The 19,960-nt window shown below is 44.0% G+C and overlaps 1 protein-coding gene across 2 annotated transcripts in view; it reads right to left on the bottom strand.

The window, feature by feature from the left end:
- Positions 1-14,926: 14,926 nt before the first annotated feature.
- LOC111971466 (E3 ubiquitin-protein ligase RNF25-like) overlaps positions 14,927-19,960 on the bottom strand; it is a 15,232-nt gene continuing 10,198 nt past the window's right edge. For both annotated transcript variants that reach the window (XM_070446273.1, XM_070446274.1), the window contains exons 2-10: positions 18,602-18,673; positions 17,918-18,014; positions 17,465-17,532; positions 17,260-17,329; positions 16,934-17,005; positions 16,581-16,724; positions 16,293-16,382; positions 15,974-16,111; positions 14,927-15,862 (exon numbers count right to left, since the gene is read on the bottom strand). In XM_070446273.1, coding sequence (XP_070302374.1) covers positions 15,029-15,862; positions 15,974-16,111; positions 16,293-16,382; positions 16,581-16,724; positions 16,934-17,005; positions 17,260-17,329; positions 17,465-17,532; positions 17,918-18,014; positions 18,602-18,673 — 1,585 coding nt within the window. In that variant the 3' untranslated portion in view covers positions 14,927-15,028. The remainder of the gene's footprint in view (positions 15,863-15,973; positions 16,112-16,292; positions 16,383-16,580; positions 16,725-16,933; positions 17,006-17,259; positions 17,330-17,464; positions 17,533-17,917; positions 18,015-18,601; positions 18,674-19,960) is intronic.

The raw sequence follows: 19,960 nt of genomic DNA, 5'->3' as shown, positions 1-19,960 counted from the left end.
TTTGCGATTTCCAACTTTTTGTGTAATCTTTATGTCCAATGGCCGATGAGCAACGATACGTTTCAGCTATAATTTATCTTCATTATTTCTCTCCATATGACAAGGATTAAAAAGGAGTTGACAGTAGATTGTCGACTTGATTCACGATGATGACTGCTAGCTAAGACTTTGAAAGTAAGACGTTGACATGATCAGTCCAATCAAAGCTACTGTACATATAACGTGATTTGACGTCATTTTATCTGTGGCCAATGACCTTGAGCCTTCTTGGAAGGGCACTTGTAATATAACTGTATGGCAGGCCCGCAAGGCCTGTATGCACTTGATGCATATTCTGTAACAGGGCTCTCCAACCCTGTTCCTGACGCGCTGCGCTGCCCTCCTGTAGGCMTTCACTCCAACCCCAGTTGTAACTAACCTGATTAATTTTATAAACCAGCTAATTATTAGAATCAGGTGTGCTAGATTAGGGTTGGAATGAAAACCTACAGGATGTTAGCTCTCCAGGAACAGGGTTGGAGAGCCCTGTTGTAGAATATGCATCAAGTGCATACTCCAATTGCAATGTCTGCCTATGCCCACATATTGTCTCAAGAAAATGTAATATTTTTAATACCCTCAAACACCAAGTTAGGCATACCTCATTTCTAAATAGGCCATACCTGTCAATCGTGAATGATAATTAGGCCTATTCACGTTTTACCGGTGAAACCGCATCTGCACGCCAATAATTTAATAATTGATCTCAATCAGTTTCATGGGAATAGCCTATTTCAAGAGCGAATTAGAGCAGATGGTGTTATCAAACTATTAGCCTTTCTTGTATTTTGTTTCAATCAAAGCATATATCCTGCCTTGTGGCTCTGAGTTTTGGTACATGATGATATATTTTTACTCTTCAGTTTCAGCTATCTTAAAATCTCATTAGAAATMAGGTGTTTTGGCGTAACAGTTTTGAACAGTAACGTTATAGGTCTTCTATGCTATGCTATTATATTCACTTCTGTTATGTAAAATACTGATGAATCGTATAACTTGTATTTGATTAGCTTGAACACATGGTTGCAATATACCCTATTACAGAATATAAATAAAACAGAGGTGAACTATCAATTCATATTTATTTGCAATGACATAAATCATTACTGGACTGCCTAGAACTGCAGGAAATTCATTTTAAACAGCCATAAAATCAAGCTTTTAGTGTGGTGTATTAATGCATCTCAATAAACTATAACCTAAATGCATACCTCCAACTTGGCCCAGTTCAAATGTCCAATTTTCCACCCTGACATACCAAGATAATATACTGACCAAAAAGCACTCGCACGATTTTGTTCACCCACACCACGCGATCAGGACACGCAGGTTGAAATATCAAAACAAACTCTGAACCAATTATATTAATTTGGGGACAGGTCAAAAAGCATTAAACATTTATGGCAATTTAGCTAGCTAGCTTGATGTTGCGAGATAATTTGTCCTGGGATATAAACATTGGGTTGTTATTTTACCTGAAATGCACAAGGTCCTCAACTCGGACAATTAATCCACAGATAAAACGGTAAACCAAATTTGTTTCTAGTCATCTCTCCTCCTTCCTTCAGGCTTCTTTTTCTTCTTTGGACTTTATATGGCGGTTGGCAACAAACTTTATGGTGCATTACCACAAAGATGAACTGAGTGTGGACCTCAGTTCATCTTTCAGTCACCCACATGGGGAAATGCCCCTAAAAACAAATGAGATGGAACGTGGGTATATGCTCCTAAAAACCAATGAGGAGATAGGAGAGGCAGGACTTGCAGCATGTTGAGCTTCACAAATAGAACTAGTTCTATTTTAGCGCTCGCTGACGCGCGGGAGCTGTGTGGGTGCAATGATTGAATAACATGTATGTGTACATTTATTTTGCCACGCTCGCACACGTGACGCGAGCGGTGTGGTCAGCAAATACCTGTTACATGTAACAGGCCCTGCGTCTCAACCATTAGCCAATATACTGTAGGCTAAATATCCCAAGCAGGGCTACAGCAACTTCCAGAGAGGGTCAGGCTCTTGGGCTTTGCGGTGGCCACTGGTTTGGGTGTCCTCGGGAAGAAAGTCACCGTAACCAAGTMGRCACATATCGTTTTCCGTTACACTGCGCAAGAGGAGGTCGTGAACATTAAAGCAGAGCTGGTGAATTTAGATGTTTTTTGTTTTCCCTTCTGATTGGCCAAAGTTGTAAAGCCTCCAAAGGGCTTCCGCAAGGCCCACATGTAGTCTACAGTTTTTCATAATTCTCGCCACCGCCAGAGAGAAAGCAGGGAAGAAACCACCATTTTACCTACCTCTAGGCTGCTTTAGCCTACATATTTATTTGGTTTGTCATTATTGTTATTTATGGAATTTCTGTGGTAATTAAATGTAATTTATTTAGAATTGATCAGAATTAATAGTCCATGTATTTTCAAATTGAAACAGGTGAGGCTCGTGATCCCCCAGCACTACATACTTGGTTATAATGTTCCACATAGCCTTGAAAAGTTGTTTTGGCAGTTGGGCAATGCAGTCTACTGTAGATAGGCATATAAGAACATGTATTTTCATTATTAATGTGGTTATTAATTCAACTTATGAAACGATATTGTAAAAGTGGGTAAGAAATCCTTTTTAAAGTCATACACTTAGGGATCTTAATATGGCTACATTTTGACAGGATTTTAATCATAGAGATAACAAAGATTCATGCATCTTTGTGTTACATTTTATTTATATTTGCTTTTCAGACATCTGTGTGTATTATCCTCTATCTCTGTTCACTAGCCATAGCAGGTACTTAGGCTTTTTTTTTTTAACGTTTAATAAATATTTATATTTTCTATGATATACAGTATATGTATTTTCAAATGTGTTTCTTTTAGACCAGCCCTGGTGTCACAATGGTTGTGGTAAGACTTCACTAGTTCTGACTTAACCTCAGTCCATTACTCTTCAGTCATCTCATAGCTGTGCTGTGCTACACAAACACAGTTCATAACAGGAAACGTTTAATCTGACAGAGGCTTTCTTTTTCTTTCTCTCTCTTTAAGAGAACAGACCCTCTTTCTGGCCCTCCCTTCCCAACTRTCAGTGTGGAGGGGGTCAGATGGTCGCCGATCAACATTAATACTAACCAGCTGACCTTTGACCCCAGTCTCCGCAACCTCACCTTCAGTGACATCACTAATCCACACAGCATCAAGTTTCTCACCAACAATGGACACACAGGTACTCTTGTGGTGAATCTCCTTGGTCCTGTCCTTATAGTGTGTCTGTAGGACATGTGTTATCTAGTCTTCTTTAAAGTAATCTCAGTAGCTCAAGGACATTGGTATAATTTTCTCGTTAACAGTTGTTAGTGAAGACACAATACCATATTAACTTATACTACGGTAATACCACAACTTATTTTCATCCTCCCAGTGAGCTCTGTGTTAGAGGAGGGCCTGATGGAGGTGAGAGGAGGAGGGCTCTCTCATGGCTACACGGCCGTCATGATACATTTCCACTGGGGAGGCGACTCACTGTGCTACCCAGGCTCTGAACACACAGTGGATTCAGTCAGATACCCCATGGAGGTGAGATACTGTACAAGGAGAGAGAGAGTGTGTGTGCAGTAGCGGTGTGTGGGTAAAATCATAGATGTACAACTCTACGTCACAACAGTTCTACGTTGATGATGACAATACTATGACAGAGTTATGATTCTTGACTTAGTAATAGGAGTTACGGCAGAATACCTTGTTATCAGAGGAGGCTGGTGGGGTGAGCTATAGGAGGACGGGATCATTGTAATGGCTGGAATGGAATCAATGGAACGGAGTCAAACACGTTGTTACCATGTGTTTGATGTGTTCCAGCCATTACAATGAGCCCATCCTCCTATAGCTCCTCCCACCAGCCTTCACTACTTATTATCCATGCTATCATCAACACATTCCATGGATTCCAGGTGACAGGGGATCAATGGCATGTGGAATCCTGGAGGACTTTGACATCAAATCTGCTGAATATAATAGAGAAGGGTGAGGAGCAGTGGTGCCAGCTAGCTTTAAAGTACTTATATTCTGTATTTTTATACCAATGTAGCTCATTTGAATTTGCAGAGATAGATACAGAGAGAGCAAGAGCAAAGTGATAACTCCACTGCTTTTAGGGCCCTAACAAAGGGAGAGCCTTCTCCCCTTGATAGTGGTGTTACTAGTATTTTTCATACTACTCTCCTGTCTCAGGTTCATCAGTTGACATAGTGCAGCCACTATCCATCAGTGATCTGCTAGGAAGTGTGCACCTCACCAAGTTCTACCGCTACCAGGGTTCTCTGACCACCCCCACCTGCGATGAAGCGATGGTATGGACTATGTTCTTAGAGCCAATCAAGATGCGGAGAGATCGAGTGAGTGGTAACCTAACATAGCAGGCATAAAAGAAAAGCCTGAGCAGAGCTGGAAGAAACGGAAAGCATCCGGTTTGAGTCTTCACCTCTGCTTCCTGAAAACCGTATGCTTACAGTTTTCTATAACCCCGCTGAGGTTGAGTGAATGGTGGTGGGCTGACTTGTCGATTGGTTGAGTGGGATTGCCACACTGATTTGTAATAGATTAAATGTCATATTGCTCAGCGTTTGAGAATTAGTTGCTTATTATATCTCAATGTGTGCCCAATGCTGGCCCTCATCCCTGATTCTCTGCTGGGCACGCAATATCAAGTGCGCCTAGTGTGGTCTCAATCAAGTGATCCATAGCCTATACTATAGGCTATAGACCTAGGCCAGCGTTTCCCAAACTCGGTCCTGGGGGAAATGCACTGGGAGTGTGTATATAAAACTAGGCTACCACAATGAGCTCTGGCCTGCCCTGCTCTTGCTGATGTAAATCCTTTTGTACTGCCTAACCAATGGCTGTGCTGTATACGGTGGCACTTCAGGAAGCTAGTGAAAGGCGTCTTCTGCAAAAAAAACTATTTATCCCAAAAATTCAATAGAGAAAGAGCGCGAAGATGAGGACCGGAGGTACGCTTGCTACTGCTCTAATTTATTAATACAAATAATATTTCATTGCCCATAATTAAGCTATTTATCATAGTTATTAACCTCACAATAAGTCATATTCAAGTAATTTACATAACTTACATTACTATGAAGCAACAGCCATGGAGATGGACAGCATGTCAGTGCTGAAAGTAGGCCTAATTATTTTAAGCAGTCTTCATTTAAATTTGACTTGGCTATTAACAGGAAGGGGGCTTTGTGTTGGAGCTGATTTCTTTCTATTCAAGAAAGAGGTATGCCTACCTGTTTGACAGATTCAATTATAGTCTACTATCTATAGATTTTGTCAGCCAATTCCTTCAGCTACCATGCACTCCTTAAATAGCTCAGTGTCAGTGAAYGGCTCGGTTTGAGGGGGTAATTATTTGAGGATAAATGGGTAAAATCATAGGCCCTACCCCTTGTTAGGTTAAGATGTTTTTAATTAAATGGACCGGATTCTTTAACAACGCTTTAGTCCACAATGCTTTATGCTAGAAACAAGCTGTACAATGCAGGGGAAAGACGTGACTCTACATATAGGATAACTTTGGTTTGTGTCTATGATGTTCAGAGGCTGCACTACAAACTTCTATAGCTGAGGATACTTATTTTTTACTTTGCTTGGGAAGTACACTATTGTGTGATTCTGTGGCTATCATTTCAACAGGCTATTAAACACCATTGTTCAGGAGCAAGTCAGGTAGAAGGAAATGTATTATTATTATATATATATATATATATATATATATATATATATATATATATATATGTGTATATGTGTTGCCATTTAAGAAATCAATTGTGAAGCGTTTGTGACAACTACAGGCTGGCATGAGCGTTCAACATTTCAACCACATGCCAATACATTTCGCATTTAGGCTGTATAAAGTTAAATTTAAAATTGCTACTTAGAATTAAGTGAAACAAATTCCTTAGGCTCTACAGTTGTCATGGAAAWTCACCACTAAGGACTCAAATACAAAGCAAACGAAGCAATCTTTATTATCACGGACAAGGTGATAGGTGGTTCACAAACTCAATACAAGCCTGATGAAACTTCATACTGCTACACAAACAAGTCATTAAAGCATGGTTGGTTCCTGCATGAGCCTGACTGATACCACACCAGGCTTCTTACCTTGAAACTGAGCTATTGTATCATCACTCCTAGTTCCCAGAGCAATGTTCTGGGCATACTGCCAAATTGATTCAGTGATTGTGTGGATTCCTCCTTCGTACAATCAATCAGTCACTCGCATGAACCCAACCAAGTTGGTTATTAGAAAAGCACCATTGTGCTAAACATACGTTCATACACACAATAACATTTCCATCACGCAGTCATGGTCACATCTACTCCCCTCCGGCGTTCGACTTTACTGGTATACTAACCACCGGTCCTGGCATCAATCATTACGCGCACCTGCACGTCATCATCAGACACAACAGGACTCCATTACCTCACTTATTACCTCCCCTATATCTGGCACTCCCTTAGGTTCTCTCCCCAGTCAGTATTGTTTATGTGTTTCATGTCTCTATGCTACTCGTGTTTGTTATATTGGTCGATGTGCCGTTTATTATTAAACTCACCACCTGCACTTGCTTTCCAACTCCCAGCGTATACGTTACAGGCATTCACTTTTAGAAACACGAGTTTGGCAATTATTTGGTTTGAGGATCATGAGTGTACCTGGCACCCTCAGTTTTAGTTTTATGTTCCTATATAAAAATAGCAAAAAAGTTCAAATGATTGCGTGTGTCGTGGAATTATTCTAATCAAAGGAGAGACTTGTAGATTTCTTCAAAACAATTAATTTTATTAGTAATTACTGCAGTAATGGAACGTTAACAATCACCCAATGGTGTAGAGTTAAAGCCCAAATAAACAGGATTTGGTTACAACTCTTTATAGTCTTCCTGAGTCTACTTGTCAGCGTTAAATCTCAGGCTTCTCTCTCTTCGCACAGACACATGAAAGTTCTAACAATCCTATTCTGTTGCCTCTAAGAAAAACAGATGGTGTGAGTACTAATATAGGATTACATTCTAAAATAAAAGTCATGTGATTAACATAATGTTGTGATTCTACGACATTCCCCCATCTTGAAACCTAGTCTCAACTTAAAATAGGATTACAATTTAAAAAAAGATTAGTACAAATAAAACAAACCCGCTTCCAACTCAAATTTACAGGAAAAGAAACTTCCTTGCACTAGTATATTACCATTGTAAATAACCATTCGTTGGTTCATTGAGGTTTTACTTCCACATAGTGGTGCATACATTCTTCATAAAACAAGAAACATAAAAACAATAATTCATTGCATTGGTTGCTGCATGTGACAGCTATATCACAGACTCAACGTCCTCCCAAAAAACCTTAGCACTGTCTCCCATTTCAACCTCAAACACATATAAGCATTCTACCAATTTGTCTATGATACAGTCACCTGCATGAACCATGAAGAAAAACAAAAGATACATACAGTTTATACGATTTAAGCCTATATCTTCATAGAGAGTGAAAAGCAAATATTCAATGCATAATGCAGTATATGCAACAATGGAGTTTAATAAAAAATAACTTCAGTTATAAAACCACGTTTACTATTATTCTAAACAGGTGAGCATTCTTCATCATCATCACCTTCACCATGAAATAAATAGTTTGGCAACTCATTCAAATTAGGGTCCTCATCCTCTGTTCTATCATCCTTTGTAGCAGAGGCATCATTCAGGATTTGTCAGGGCCCAGAGCAACCCCACCCCATTTCAGCAATACAGCCCTCATACATGTTATCAAAATAGGCAGGCACAAAACAATAAGGTATAGCACAATCGCTACTGGGAGGAGAACTTGTAACATCAGAGTACCCCGTGGGCCTAACATATCATAGAACCACGGCGATGCTGAACTACAGTTGAACTATGCTGAACTACAGCTCTCACAGTCTTCCAACATAAGTTTGGGGTGATTTTTGGTTCCATTCTGCTTGAACAGAGCTGGTGTAACTGAGTCAGGTTTGTAGGCCTCCTTGCTCGCACACACTTTGTCAGTTCTGCCCACAAATTTTCTATAGGATTGAGGTCAGGGCTTTGTGATGGCCACTCCAATACCTTGACTTTGTTGTCCTTAAGCCATTTTGCCACAACTTTGGAAGTATGCTTGGGGTCATTGTCCATTTGGAAGACCCATTTGCGACCAAGCTTTAACTTCCTGACTGATGTCTTGAGACGTTGCTTCAATATATCCACATACATTTCATTCCTCATGATGCCATCTATTTTGTGAAGTGCACCAGTCCTCTGCAGCAAACCACCACAACATGATGCTGCCACCCCCGTGCTTCACGGTTGGGATGGTGTTCTTCGGCTTGCAAGCCTCCCCTTTTTCCTCCAACACTAACGATGGTCATTATGGCCAAACAGTTCTATTTTTGTTTATCAGACCAGAGGACATTTCTCCAAAAAGTACGATCTTTGTCCCCATGTGCAGTTGCAAACCGTAGTCAGGCTTTTTTATGTCGGTTTTGGAACAGTGGCTTCTTCCTTGCTGAGCGGCTGTCACGTTCCTGACCTATTGTTCCTTTTTCTTTTATTTATTTAGTTGGTGTTGGGGTGGGTTGTTTTTGTGTGTTTTGTTTAGTCTATGGGATGTTGTATGTGTATGGGCAGAGAGAGAGGTATAGTTGTCTAGTTATGTCTATGGCTGCCTGGATTGGTTCTCAATCAGAGACAGCTGTCTTCATTGTTCTGCGATTGGGAGCCATATTTAAGGCAGCCATAGGCAGTAGGCTTGTGTGGGTAGTTGTCTATGTATGTTCTATGTTGCATGTGTGCATTGTTCAGTTTAGCTTACAGTTCGTTTGTTTTGTCATTTTGTAAAGTGGTTGTTTTTTCCTTCATTAAGAAGATGTATTTTTCACGCGCTGCGCCTTGGTCTCTCTTCTCCCTTTGACGATCGTGACAGAACTACCCACCAACCATGGATCAAGCAGCGTGAGCGGAACCAAACAAAGCGGCAAAGTAACCAGACTCGTGGACATGGGAGGATGTATTGGACGGAAAGGGTTGCTACACATGGAGGAGATCCGAGCTGGAAGAGATCGCCTTCCATGGGAACAGCTGGAGGCGATTAGGAGAGCAGAGGCAACCGGAGAGAGGAACCGAAGTTATGAGGGTACGCGCTAGCAAGGAAGCCTGTGAGTAACCCCAAAAATTTCTTGGGGGGGGCTAAGAGGTAGTGGGCCGAGGGCAGGTAGGAGACCTGCGCCCCACTTCCCAGGCTAACGCTGGAGAGCGGGAGTAGGGCAGACACATGTTACGCAGTAGAGCGCACGGTGTCTCCTGTACGTGTGCATATGCCCGGTGGGTTTATTCACTCCGCTGCAGGGCTAGATTGAGTATTGAGCCGGATGTAATGAAGCCGGCCCTACATATCTGGCCCCAGTGGCGTCCTCTCGGGCCGGTTTACATGGCACCAGCCTTACGCATGGTGTCCCGGTTCGCCTACATAGCCGGTGCGGGTTATTCCACCTCCCCGCACTGGCTGTCGGGCGACGGGGAGCATTCAACAGGTAGGTTGGGCAGGCTCAATGCTCAAGGGAGCCAGTACGCCTGCACGGTCCGGTATTTCCGGCGACCTCCCGCTCCAGGTCAGTACCACCAGTGCCTACACCACGCACCAGGCTTCCAGTGCATCTCCAGAGCCCTGTTCCTCTCCACGCACTCTCCCTATGGTGCGTGTCTCCAGCCCAGTACCACCAGTTCCGGCACCACGCACTAAGCCTCCTGTGCATCTCCAGAGCCCTGTACGCACTGTTCCTTCTCCCGTACTCGCCCTGATGTGGTGCCCTCAGCCGGTACCACCAGTGCCGGTACCACGCACCAGGCCTATAGTATGCCTTGAGAGTCCAGTGTGCCCTGTTGTTGTTCCCCGCACTAGCCTGAAGGTGCATGTCCTTAGCACGGTACTCCAGTTCCGGCACCACGCACCAGGCCTACAGTGCGTCTCAGCCGGCCTGAACTGCCCGTCTGCCCAACGGCGCCTGAACTGCACGTCTGCCAACGCGCCTGACTGCCGTCTGCCCTACGCCGTCTGAACTGTCCGTCTGCCAGTGCGCGATGAACTGCCCGTCTGCCATGAGCCTGCAAAGCCGCCCGTCTGCCATGAGCCTGCAAAGCCGCCCGTCTGCCATGAGCCTACAGAGCCGTCCAGACAGGAGCCGCTAGAGCCTTCGCCAGACAGGAGCCGCTAGAGCCTTCGCCAGACAGGATAGCCAGAGCCTTCCGCCAGACCGGATCAGCCAGAGCCTTCCGCAGACGGATAGCCAGAGCCTTCCGCCAGACCGGATCAGCCAGAGCCTTCCGCCAGACCGGATCAGCTAGAGCCTTCCGCCAGACCGGATCAGCCAGAGCCGTCAGCGAGCCATGACGCAGCCAGAGCCGTCAGCGAGCCATGACCAGCCAGAGCCGTCAGCGAGCATGACCAGCAGAGCGTCAGCGAGCCATGACAGCCGAGCGTCTCCAGCGACAGCTAGAGCCGTCATCCAGCCATGACCAGCCAGAGCCGTCATCCAGCCAGGATCCGCCAGAGCCAGCAGCCAGGATGCCAGAGCCAGCCAGCAGGATCCGCAGAGCCAGCCAGCCAGGATCCGCCAGAGCCAGCCAGCCAGGATCCGCCAGCCAGCAGGGTCAGCAGCCAGTCCGGTGTTGTCCCTCAGTCCGGAGCTGCCGTCCCTCAGTCCGGAGCTGCCCCTTATCCTGGTGCTGCCCTTTATCTGGTGCTGCCCTTATCCTGGTGCTGCCCTTATCGCGGTGCTGTCCCTTAGTCCGGTGCTGCCCTTAGTCCGGTGCTGCCACTTAGTCCGGTGCTGCCCCTTAGTCCAGTGGGGTTAATTTGGAGGGTGGCCATTTGGAGGAGGCTACGAAAGCGGGTAGTGACTATGGTGGGGTGGGGACCACGACAGCGCCAGAGCCGCCACGTGGACAGACACCCACCCAGACCCTCCCCTAGACTTTTGCTGGTGCGCCGGAGTTCGCACTTAAGGGGGGTTATGTCACGTTCCTGACCTATTGTTCCTTTTTCTTTTATTTATTTAGTTGGTCAGGGCGTGAGTTGGGGTGGGTTGTTTTTGTGTGTTTTGTTTAGTCTATGGGATGTTGTATGTGTATGGGGCAGAGTAGAGTATAGTTGTCTAGTTATGTCTATGGCTGCCTGGATTGGTTCTCAATCAGAGACAGCTGTCATTCATTGTCTCTGACTGGGAGCCATATTTAAGGCAGCCATAGGCAGTAGGCTTGTGTGGGTAGTTGTCTATGTTGTTCTATGTTGCATGTGTGCACTTAGTTCAGTTTAGCTTCACGATCGTTTGTTTTGTTCATTTTGTAAGTGGTTGTTTTTTCTCTTCATTAAAGAAGATGTATTTTTCACGCGCTGCGCCTTGGTTCCTCTCTCTCTCCTTTGACGATCGTGACAGCGGCCTTTCAGGTTGTGTCGATATAGGACTCGTTTTACTGAGGATATAAATACTTTTGTATCTGTTTCCTCCAGCATCTTCACATGGTCTTTGCTGTTGTTCTGGGAATGATTTGCATTTTCAGACAAATTACACCTCTAGGAGACAGAACGCGTCTCTTCCTGAGCGGTATGACGGCTGCGTGGTCTCATGGTGTTTATACTTGTGTACTATTGTTTGTACAGATGAACGTGGTACCTTCAGGCGTTTGAAAATTGCTCCAAAGAATGACCAGACTTGTGCAGGTCTACAAGTTTTTATCTGAGGTAGACAGAACGCTTAGGAGACAGAACGCTTCCTTTCCTGAGCGTATGACGGCTGCGTGGTCCCATTGTGTTTGCACAGATGAACAAATATGTCATTAGTAGCACAACACATTTAGTACTCACTTCACTTTATAGGTTATCATACGAGTGAACATAGAAATTGAACTAGTAGGGGTGGGAAGGCATGCTATACAAGTCACAAGTTTCTTTGGGGGGCCGCACAGCCCTCCATGTGCTCGCCAGAGGTAGCCTGACTGCCATTAGGTACCGAGATGAGATCTTCAGACCCTTGTGAGACCATATGCTGGTGCGGTTGGCCCTGGGTTCTCTAATGCAAGACAATGCTAGACCTCATGTGGCTGGAGTGTGTCAGCAGTTCCTGCAAGAGGAAGGCATTGATGCTATGGACTGGCCCGCCCGTTCCCCAGACCTGAATCCAATTGAGCACATCTGGGACATGTCTCGCTCCATCACCAACGCCACGTTGAACGCCACACGTCACAGAGATCTGGTCCAGAGTTGGCGATGCTTTCGCCAGGTTGGGAGGAGATCCTCAAGAGCATCCGCCATCATCAGGGCATGCCAGGCGTTGTAGGGAGGTCATACAGGCACGTGGAGGCACACACACTACTGAGGGGCCTCATTTTGACTTGTTTTAAGGACATTACATCAAAGTTGGATCAGCCTGTAGTGTGGTTTTCCACTTTAATTTTGAGTGTGACTCCAAATCCAGACCTCCATGGGTTGATAAATTTGATTTCCATTGATAATTTTTGTGTGATTTTGTTGTCAGCACATTCAACTATGTAAAGAAAAAAAGTATTTAATAAGAATATTTCATTCATTCAGATCTAGGATGTGTTATTTTAGTGTTCCCTTAATTTTTTTGAGCAGTGTATATATTAATCAGTTTAGTTACTGTTAATCCCAACATATTCCCTCATTAATTTAAAATGTTTGGTTACAGAAATGTTGATAATTCATTAAATATAATATACATTCATATCATTCTTCAAGTGGAAACGTTGCTTGGAGAGCTCAAACTGCACAACAGTTGTGGTAAAAACTTTTGGTTTATTTAATTGCAATTACCAGTTTACTGTCAATTTCTTCATTGTCTTTGTCTGGTTTCTGTCATGTTTTATTTTGCATGAACGCACATGCTTTAGCGTGCATAGATATACCTGGCCTGCGCTCCAAGTATAGGTGTGGCCAAATGTATTTAAGTGCCGGTTTGGGGATGTTCTAGTTAGTTCACTTTTGGGTAACTCAAGGGGAGGCTGTATCTGAGGCTGGTAGACCCCACCTGTGCTTTAATGGTAAGACAGGTTTTGCCTAATGAGAGGCTTTTTCTTTTGAATGCTGACATTGAAATCAGAACTTTGTATACAGTGTATTTGTAAATATCACTGTCATCTTTGAAACAACCGCGCTGTGTAAATAAATCCTACACTGTCTGCCTCCTGCTGAATCTTTGTCCTTACAACTGATAGGACCCTATTTTACGCTGATACAGCGCAGCGGAGATGGGCTACAGGTTTCGCACCAACCTGTCACTGCAAAAGCACTCAGTGGTCTCAGTCTCTGCATTTGAACTTTGTTTGTGGTATAGCATGATATAAGAAGAATTCATTATAATTCTGATGCAAGAACCCCCTCAAACAAAGTCACTTTAGCTGATCATGCGGTGAGCTATGCATGCCTAGTTTGTTAATTTAGTCTAGCAGACACTCATATTCCCATGCCCTTATCAATTATTTTGTAACAATATCAAGGAATAAAATTGTATTAGAAAATTATAGTTTCCCAAATGAACTTTAAGTTACAGGTGCGTATAGGCCTAACTGATGATATGCGGCTGCTGTGTTAAAACACAATTGTAATTCTCATTCATTGATGATCAGATACTTCAGTTGTAACTGGTTCTGTTCCGCTACATTTTTACTGTTGACAACGTTAGCACTGTTCCAAACTTAGACTATCCTATTTTTTAAAGTTTTTTATTTTTTTTACATTTAGCCTGTATAGAAATCTTAACATCTCAGGTGCTGCAGCATGCATTCATTCATTCGTTGTCATGCTCAGTTGTGGATTAAAAAAATATGTGTGTCTCCAGTCATGTAAAATGACGTAGATCGTTTATAAAAGGCAATGTTCCAACATCGATCTAGTGGAAAGCCTTCCTAGAAGAGTGGAGGCTGTTACAGCAGCAAAGGGGGGGGACCAACTCCATATTAATGCCCATGATTTTGGAATGAGATGTTTGACAAGCAGGTGTCCACATACTTTTGGTCATGTAGTGTATATTTCACAGGGGTTTAGACAGTACTCATTCTCTACATTGCTTGCGTCGTTACTGAAATTAGGCGACTATTAGCATTTTTGCAACCAGGAAATGGCYGAGCGATTTCTGCATAATGCACCTTTTCATTATTATTTGGGGTATAGGGGAGGTTCACTTTTTTCAAGCGTTCAGGGAGGGTCAAGTAAAACATATATTTTACTGAAAGGAGGGTCATACATTTTTATTTCAGAGGTCCGATTTTCTCCAGGTATCCCTCATAAATAATGCTTATCCTTTCATACCCCTGTCCCACTCTCAGGTGGAGCTGTTTCCTAAAACCCTGAAGTACAGAAACATCTACCGGCCAGTGCAGCGCTTCCCCCGGGGTGTCAGTGTCCCCACTGGGCCGCGTTTGCAGAGGCCAGATTTCCAGCAGGGGGGCTCTTGTCCGGCCTACAACTACTACTACTGGGCTGGGGGTGAATGTAAATGTAAATGTKAATGGGTGAGGCTGGACGCCCAGGGGGAGGGGTTGGTATGCAGAAATAAGGGGTGGAGCGAAAGCAAGAGGAAAAAAGGAAGGGGGAGGGTGGGGGAAAATAAGTTGAAGTGTGTGATGTTCAAGGCAGGTCAATTTCAGCTGATTTCTGTCAATAATAAATATACTGTATGTTCCCTCAGACAAATGTGGCCCGTCATTTCTTTATCTTATGCAGTAAAAAGAATGCTTCAGCATAAACTAAACAACTGCCCACTGACAACAATTCAAACAGCAATAGGAAAGAAGGCAGGACACACCGGTTCATTTAGGTGCCAGACAGTGCAAAGCTTTATTTTAGGTGTGTCGAGAATGTAAATGGAGGTACAGACATAGTTGTTCTTAGTTCCTCCTTTGTCCCTTTGTCATAGAGCAGCAGCATCTCTCCCCACATCTCCCTCTACAACACTCTGATGGAAGCCCCTCCCACCAGCCATGTGAGCTCTGCCTTCTCTGCTACGGGGGTAGTTGGCAACTCCCCTGCTTCGCTGACCTCGCCCGTCCCAGTAGCGATGGTACCCGCTCCCCCGAGCATCCCATTGGTCTGTTCCTCTGAAATGCCTCTCTTGCCATTGGTCAGGCTGTTGCACTGAACCGCGAGGGACCCTCCTCCTTCCTCTCTCCCTATGGCCTCGCCCAGGCTCCATTTCAATGCCGTTGCTAGATGGGATGTCTATTTTAGAAGTGTCCAGGCTTGATTTGCTTATTGGCTGACCGTCTTTAGGAACTGGAGCCTCTTGTAGGCCTAGCTCCGTACGTCCCTCCCCTTCTTCCTTCTCCAATTGGCTTAACTGTGCTTGTCCCAGGTCTGGGTGGCTAGAGWTCTCRTGAAGTCTGGCTTTGATTGGTGCGTTGTGAAAGTTGGCAGGAGGAGCACTGTAAAGGTTGTCATGTTTCTCTGAGGACAGAGAGAGTTTGTCCAGATGGTCAGTGGGGGGGACAGGTGTCCCTGGGTGGGTGTGGGGCCTGCKTCGCCCTGCCTCTGGCCTGCCTCTCCCTCCCCTCCTGGGGCCCCTGAAGTGGCCCTGCGGCACTTGGTGACGGTACTGGTGACCTAGCCCTCCCCTGCGATGTGAGTGGCCAGCGTGTTGCAGCTTTGGTGCTGTGATCTGATTGGTGGAGGCAGGYGGAAGGGAGGGCAGTGATTGGCTGGGAGAGGCATTCCCATCAGCGCTGACATTGTCTGAGTCAGGAGGTGGCTATGAAAAACAAGTCGCAACGTTATTTAAATAAGATACATTATCAGGAAAGTGCAGCTCACACAGACACTWCAGCAAATATTTTTTCTAAGCCCCTCCTTGCTTCCTTACCTCATTAATATGTATGAGGAAGCGGTTAGACTCTGCCTCTGTGTCGATAATCCCGCCTTTTGCTTTCTGACGCTCCAAAAGGTTCTGGAGCTCAGCCCACTTCTGCCGAAACTCCACCCCCATCACCGCTCCCTCCAGCTGWGTGAAGTAGAGGTCAGCACAAATGCATGGATGTATTTGCAATAGTAGCCACTATACTTTAAGGGGTTGTGTGTCCCTCAAGTGGTTTAGTTAAAATTGCAAGCCATGAAAAAAATATGTGCTGTAGAGAAAAAAGAACAGCTACATAGCAGTACAGTGTGTGCAATTGTGTCTTTACCTTTGGAAAGCTAGGGGCGGYATTGGACAGGAGCTGGTCAACGTTGTAAGTCAGAGGTTCTCTACACACGGGACACACAACCGTTAGCTCCTACAGGGGGAGGGAGAAAGAAAGAACCACCAGTCAAACTGACCACAAAGTGAATCATCACTGTAAAATATCCAGGAATATAGCTAAAAATTAAAAAAAACATTGACATCCCCCCTCCCCCAAAAATTCAGTTTCACTTCAGGAACTCCCAGGCGCTCCCCCTCAATTCCACCGCTGCATATGGACACTTGATCTCACCTCATRYGTCCTCTCCCGTGTCTTGTCCTGCTCCAGCTCCTTCTCCCTCTCCTGGAGCTCAGTCTCAGAGTGGGTGATGTAGCGGCCTAGGCAGTGGGAGTGGAAATAATGGTAGCATCTGYTCTTGGTGAACGCCTCCCCATCCTGGGACATACCAGAAAGACACAGGGGAGGACAAGCTTTACGTCACACACAATGCTGCGGTCCCATTTTGTGTCCACTTGCTCACTCCCCCTCATAGATTTCAAAAGCATTGGATTGGTGTAAACATCGTCTACAGAGTTTCAAACAGGAAGACTAGTTTAAACTTTCATCTTGTGTGGACTAATGGAAATACAAATTAAACAGCTCACCTTAAACCCGTAAAGGCAGATGACYCAGTTCCCATGGGGAATATTGCTCTCTGTCAGGATCTCTTTGGCTTTCTGAGAGAGACAGAGAAGAGGGACTGAGTCAGGTACTTYATATTCATCTCTATTTATACATTTCTAAATAAAATAAAATCAGGTCAAAGGGCATCCTCGAGCCACAGTTCTAATTTTAATATCACAAATACAGTACTTAAATTACTGTGGTCTCCAACTAAGAGATTTCAAATAAGAACAGAGGGAGTGAGAGAAAGAGAAAATGAGGGAAACAGGGGGAGGGGGGGAAATAAAGGGAGAGAAAGAGAACTGGCCTCAATGAGCTGGTACAACACAGCGGAACCCAGGCAGGACACCGCCTCTTTCTGCAGACATTTCTGCACACTGGGAGAGAGAGAGAAATCTGGGAGCAATACAAGTAACAGGGGACACAAACATTTTTTTAACTACCCTTCATCAGAGCAGTGGATAAGACTACAATGAACCTAAGATGGAGGACAACAGATTTCCTCTAGTTACCTGCACAGCTTGTCATCAGAAAGACCCCGAGGGTTGTGGATGGAAATGGAGGGAGGAGAGCAGMGATACTTAGGAAGAGAGAGAGATCAGTGTAAAACATTGGAAGTGGCATGTCCTGAGAATGAAAGGGACAGGGCAGGGTCCTAAGGACAGGAAATTCTGAAAGCATAGGAAAAACTTTCACATGATTCAGAAACAATATTACAGGAAGTGTTGTTGCTACATGGAGGGTTGTCTCAAAACTCACATAGGACCCCTCAACTCCGGTCCTACAGTGCTACTGGGTAAGCAAGCTTTTGTTACATCCCTGCACCAATACACAAAAGTGTACACACCCTGTAGGTAGCTCTCCAGGAGCAGGGAAGGCCAGTATATTTACATGCCCTAAGCCAGGGAATGGGGAATATTTTTGGGGGATTGCAAAGGACAAGGAAGAAGGGAATATGAGCATACCTGCAAGTCGAGAGTCAAAGTCAGGGTGAGTCGCACAAACTGAGAGAAGGAATCTTCACCCGTGGAGGGATATAGAACCAGACTCACCTCCCATCCCCTATAAGAGAGAGCAACAGAGAATGTCAATTAAACACACTTCAAAGCCCGAAGTCTATCAGCTATTCATCTAGTCTTATCTATTGTCCGGGGGAGGCTAATCAGTCATGCGCTATAGCAAAACACCCAGGGAWAGAAAAGAGAGCAGAAAGAGATGTCTGTTTAAGTGTGAAGGCTAATAGTCCTCTTCAAAGAGCAGTTGGGAGGACAGGATGTTGAATACAGAGGGAACGCAACAATCAGCTGAGTATGATGCAACAGACCTGCAATATCCCTCTATTTGGCCCATCCTCGTGATGCAACATAAAACATAGCTAACTAGCACACTACACTTCTGATACAATGGTGTGTGTGTGTGTGTGTGGTGTTTGTGTGCCTATAGTATTATAGTTTGGTCACAGATCTGTACTSTATGTGCTTAAGGTGAACCAAGTTGTTTTGTKATTTGTTGCTATGCCACACCAGCACAAACAGATCTGCAAATCAGGCTACAGCTGGTATTTATATAGATTCATGAGTCAGCAAAATCCTAAGTGAGGTCTTAGCCCAGGCCCCAGAACACCACTATCATCAAATAGAATGGCTCACCCAGCATCTCTCCTGTTAATCTGCAGCTCATCCAGATAGATGGACTGGAGAACCTCAATCTCAGASAGGACACTGTAGAGAGGAGATGTAGCCAATGTCAATGAATGATGCAACAATCTGGATGTTACAGCAGAAATGGCTTGAACTGTAACTTATTAACTTACTGCAGAGCAGGATCATTGGCTAGCTAAACCAGATGTAAAATGTAGAGCCTGCATAGCTCAGATAATCATGTGWGGCAAATTATCAAGCTAGCTATAAATGACAGCGGGGTCGTTCAACCTCAAAAAGCACAAAGGATTGACACCATCTTAGATTATTCAGAAATTATTTTGTCTTAATATAATTTGATCTCTGAGAAACTAAACTAATTGATTGCACCCAAATTGTCTATTTTCATTAATAGGATTCATATAATATTCAATAAATATAGTACCGAGCACCTGATTTGGACCCAACTTTTTTCCAACAATGAGTTAAACATGAGGAATCCAAAGAAGTTGTCAAAAGCCACCCACAGACCCCCCCCCCATGCCAATCCCACTCCAACAATGAGCATATAGTATTAGTTCTCTATGTCTGACAAGCTGCGGTACTTCATCCTGTGTAATGTATTCCCAGTGAATTTGGTGATGGTTTTCAAACRCCTGTTCAGAGAAATTAGTCATTAATGTTGTTTGGTTTATGTCCCGTCATACATCCTGATATTACCAGGTTCTGACCACTAGATGGTGCGGTTCCAGGCTTTGGTTTTGTTGTCCACTAACTTWTTTTGCATCTAATGCAAGTCAATGGTGCCTATATTTGCATTTTCATGCTTCATGTCCAAATCATCCTTAAGTATCTAAAAATAGATTGTGTAACTCAATGATGTTACTTATAGATTATTTGGATATGAAGTGCYAAAATGATCATATAGATACAGTGCCTATAGAAAGTCTAAACCCCCTTGAACTTTTTTCACATTTTGTTGCTTTACAAAGTGGGATTGAAATAGATTTATTGTAACTTTATCATTGCTCTACATAAAATACTCCATGAAGTCAAAGTTAAAAGACAATTCTACAAATTAATAAAATTGTAATAACTCAAATAGTTGTTGCATAAGTATTCACCCAAATTGTTCATACAAGCCTAAATTAGTTCAGAAGTTAAATTTTGCTTAACAAATCACATAAGTTATATGGACTCACTGTGTATGAAATAATAGGGGTTGACATGATTTTTGAATAACTACCCCTTCCTCTGTCCCCCATACATACATACAGTGGGGAGAACAAGTATTTGATAACCTGCAAAATCGGCAGTGTTTCCTACTTACAAAGCATGTAGAGGTCTGTAATTTTTATCATAGGTACA

The sequence above is a fragment of the Salvelinus sp. IW2-2015 genome, linkage group LG13 (assembly GCF_002910315.2).
Source record: "Salvelinus sp. IW2-2015 linkage group LG13, ASM291031v2, whole genome shotgun sequence".
NCBI lineage: Eukaryota > Metazoa > Chordata > Actinopteri > Salmoniformes > Salmonidae > Salvelinus > Salvelinus sp. IW2-2015.
The sequence above is the reverse complement of the archived record's forward strand: the minus strand, read 5'-3'. Positions and strand labels throughout refer to the sequence as shown.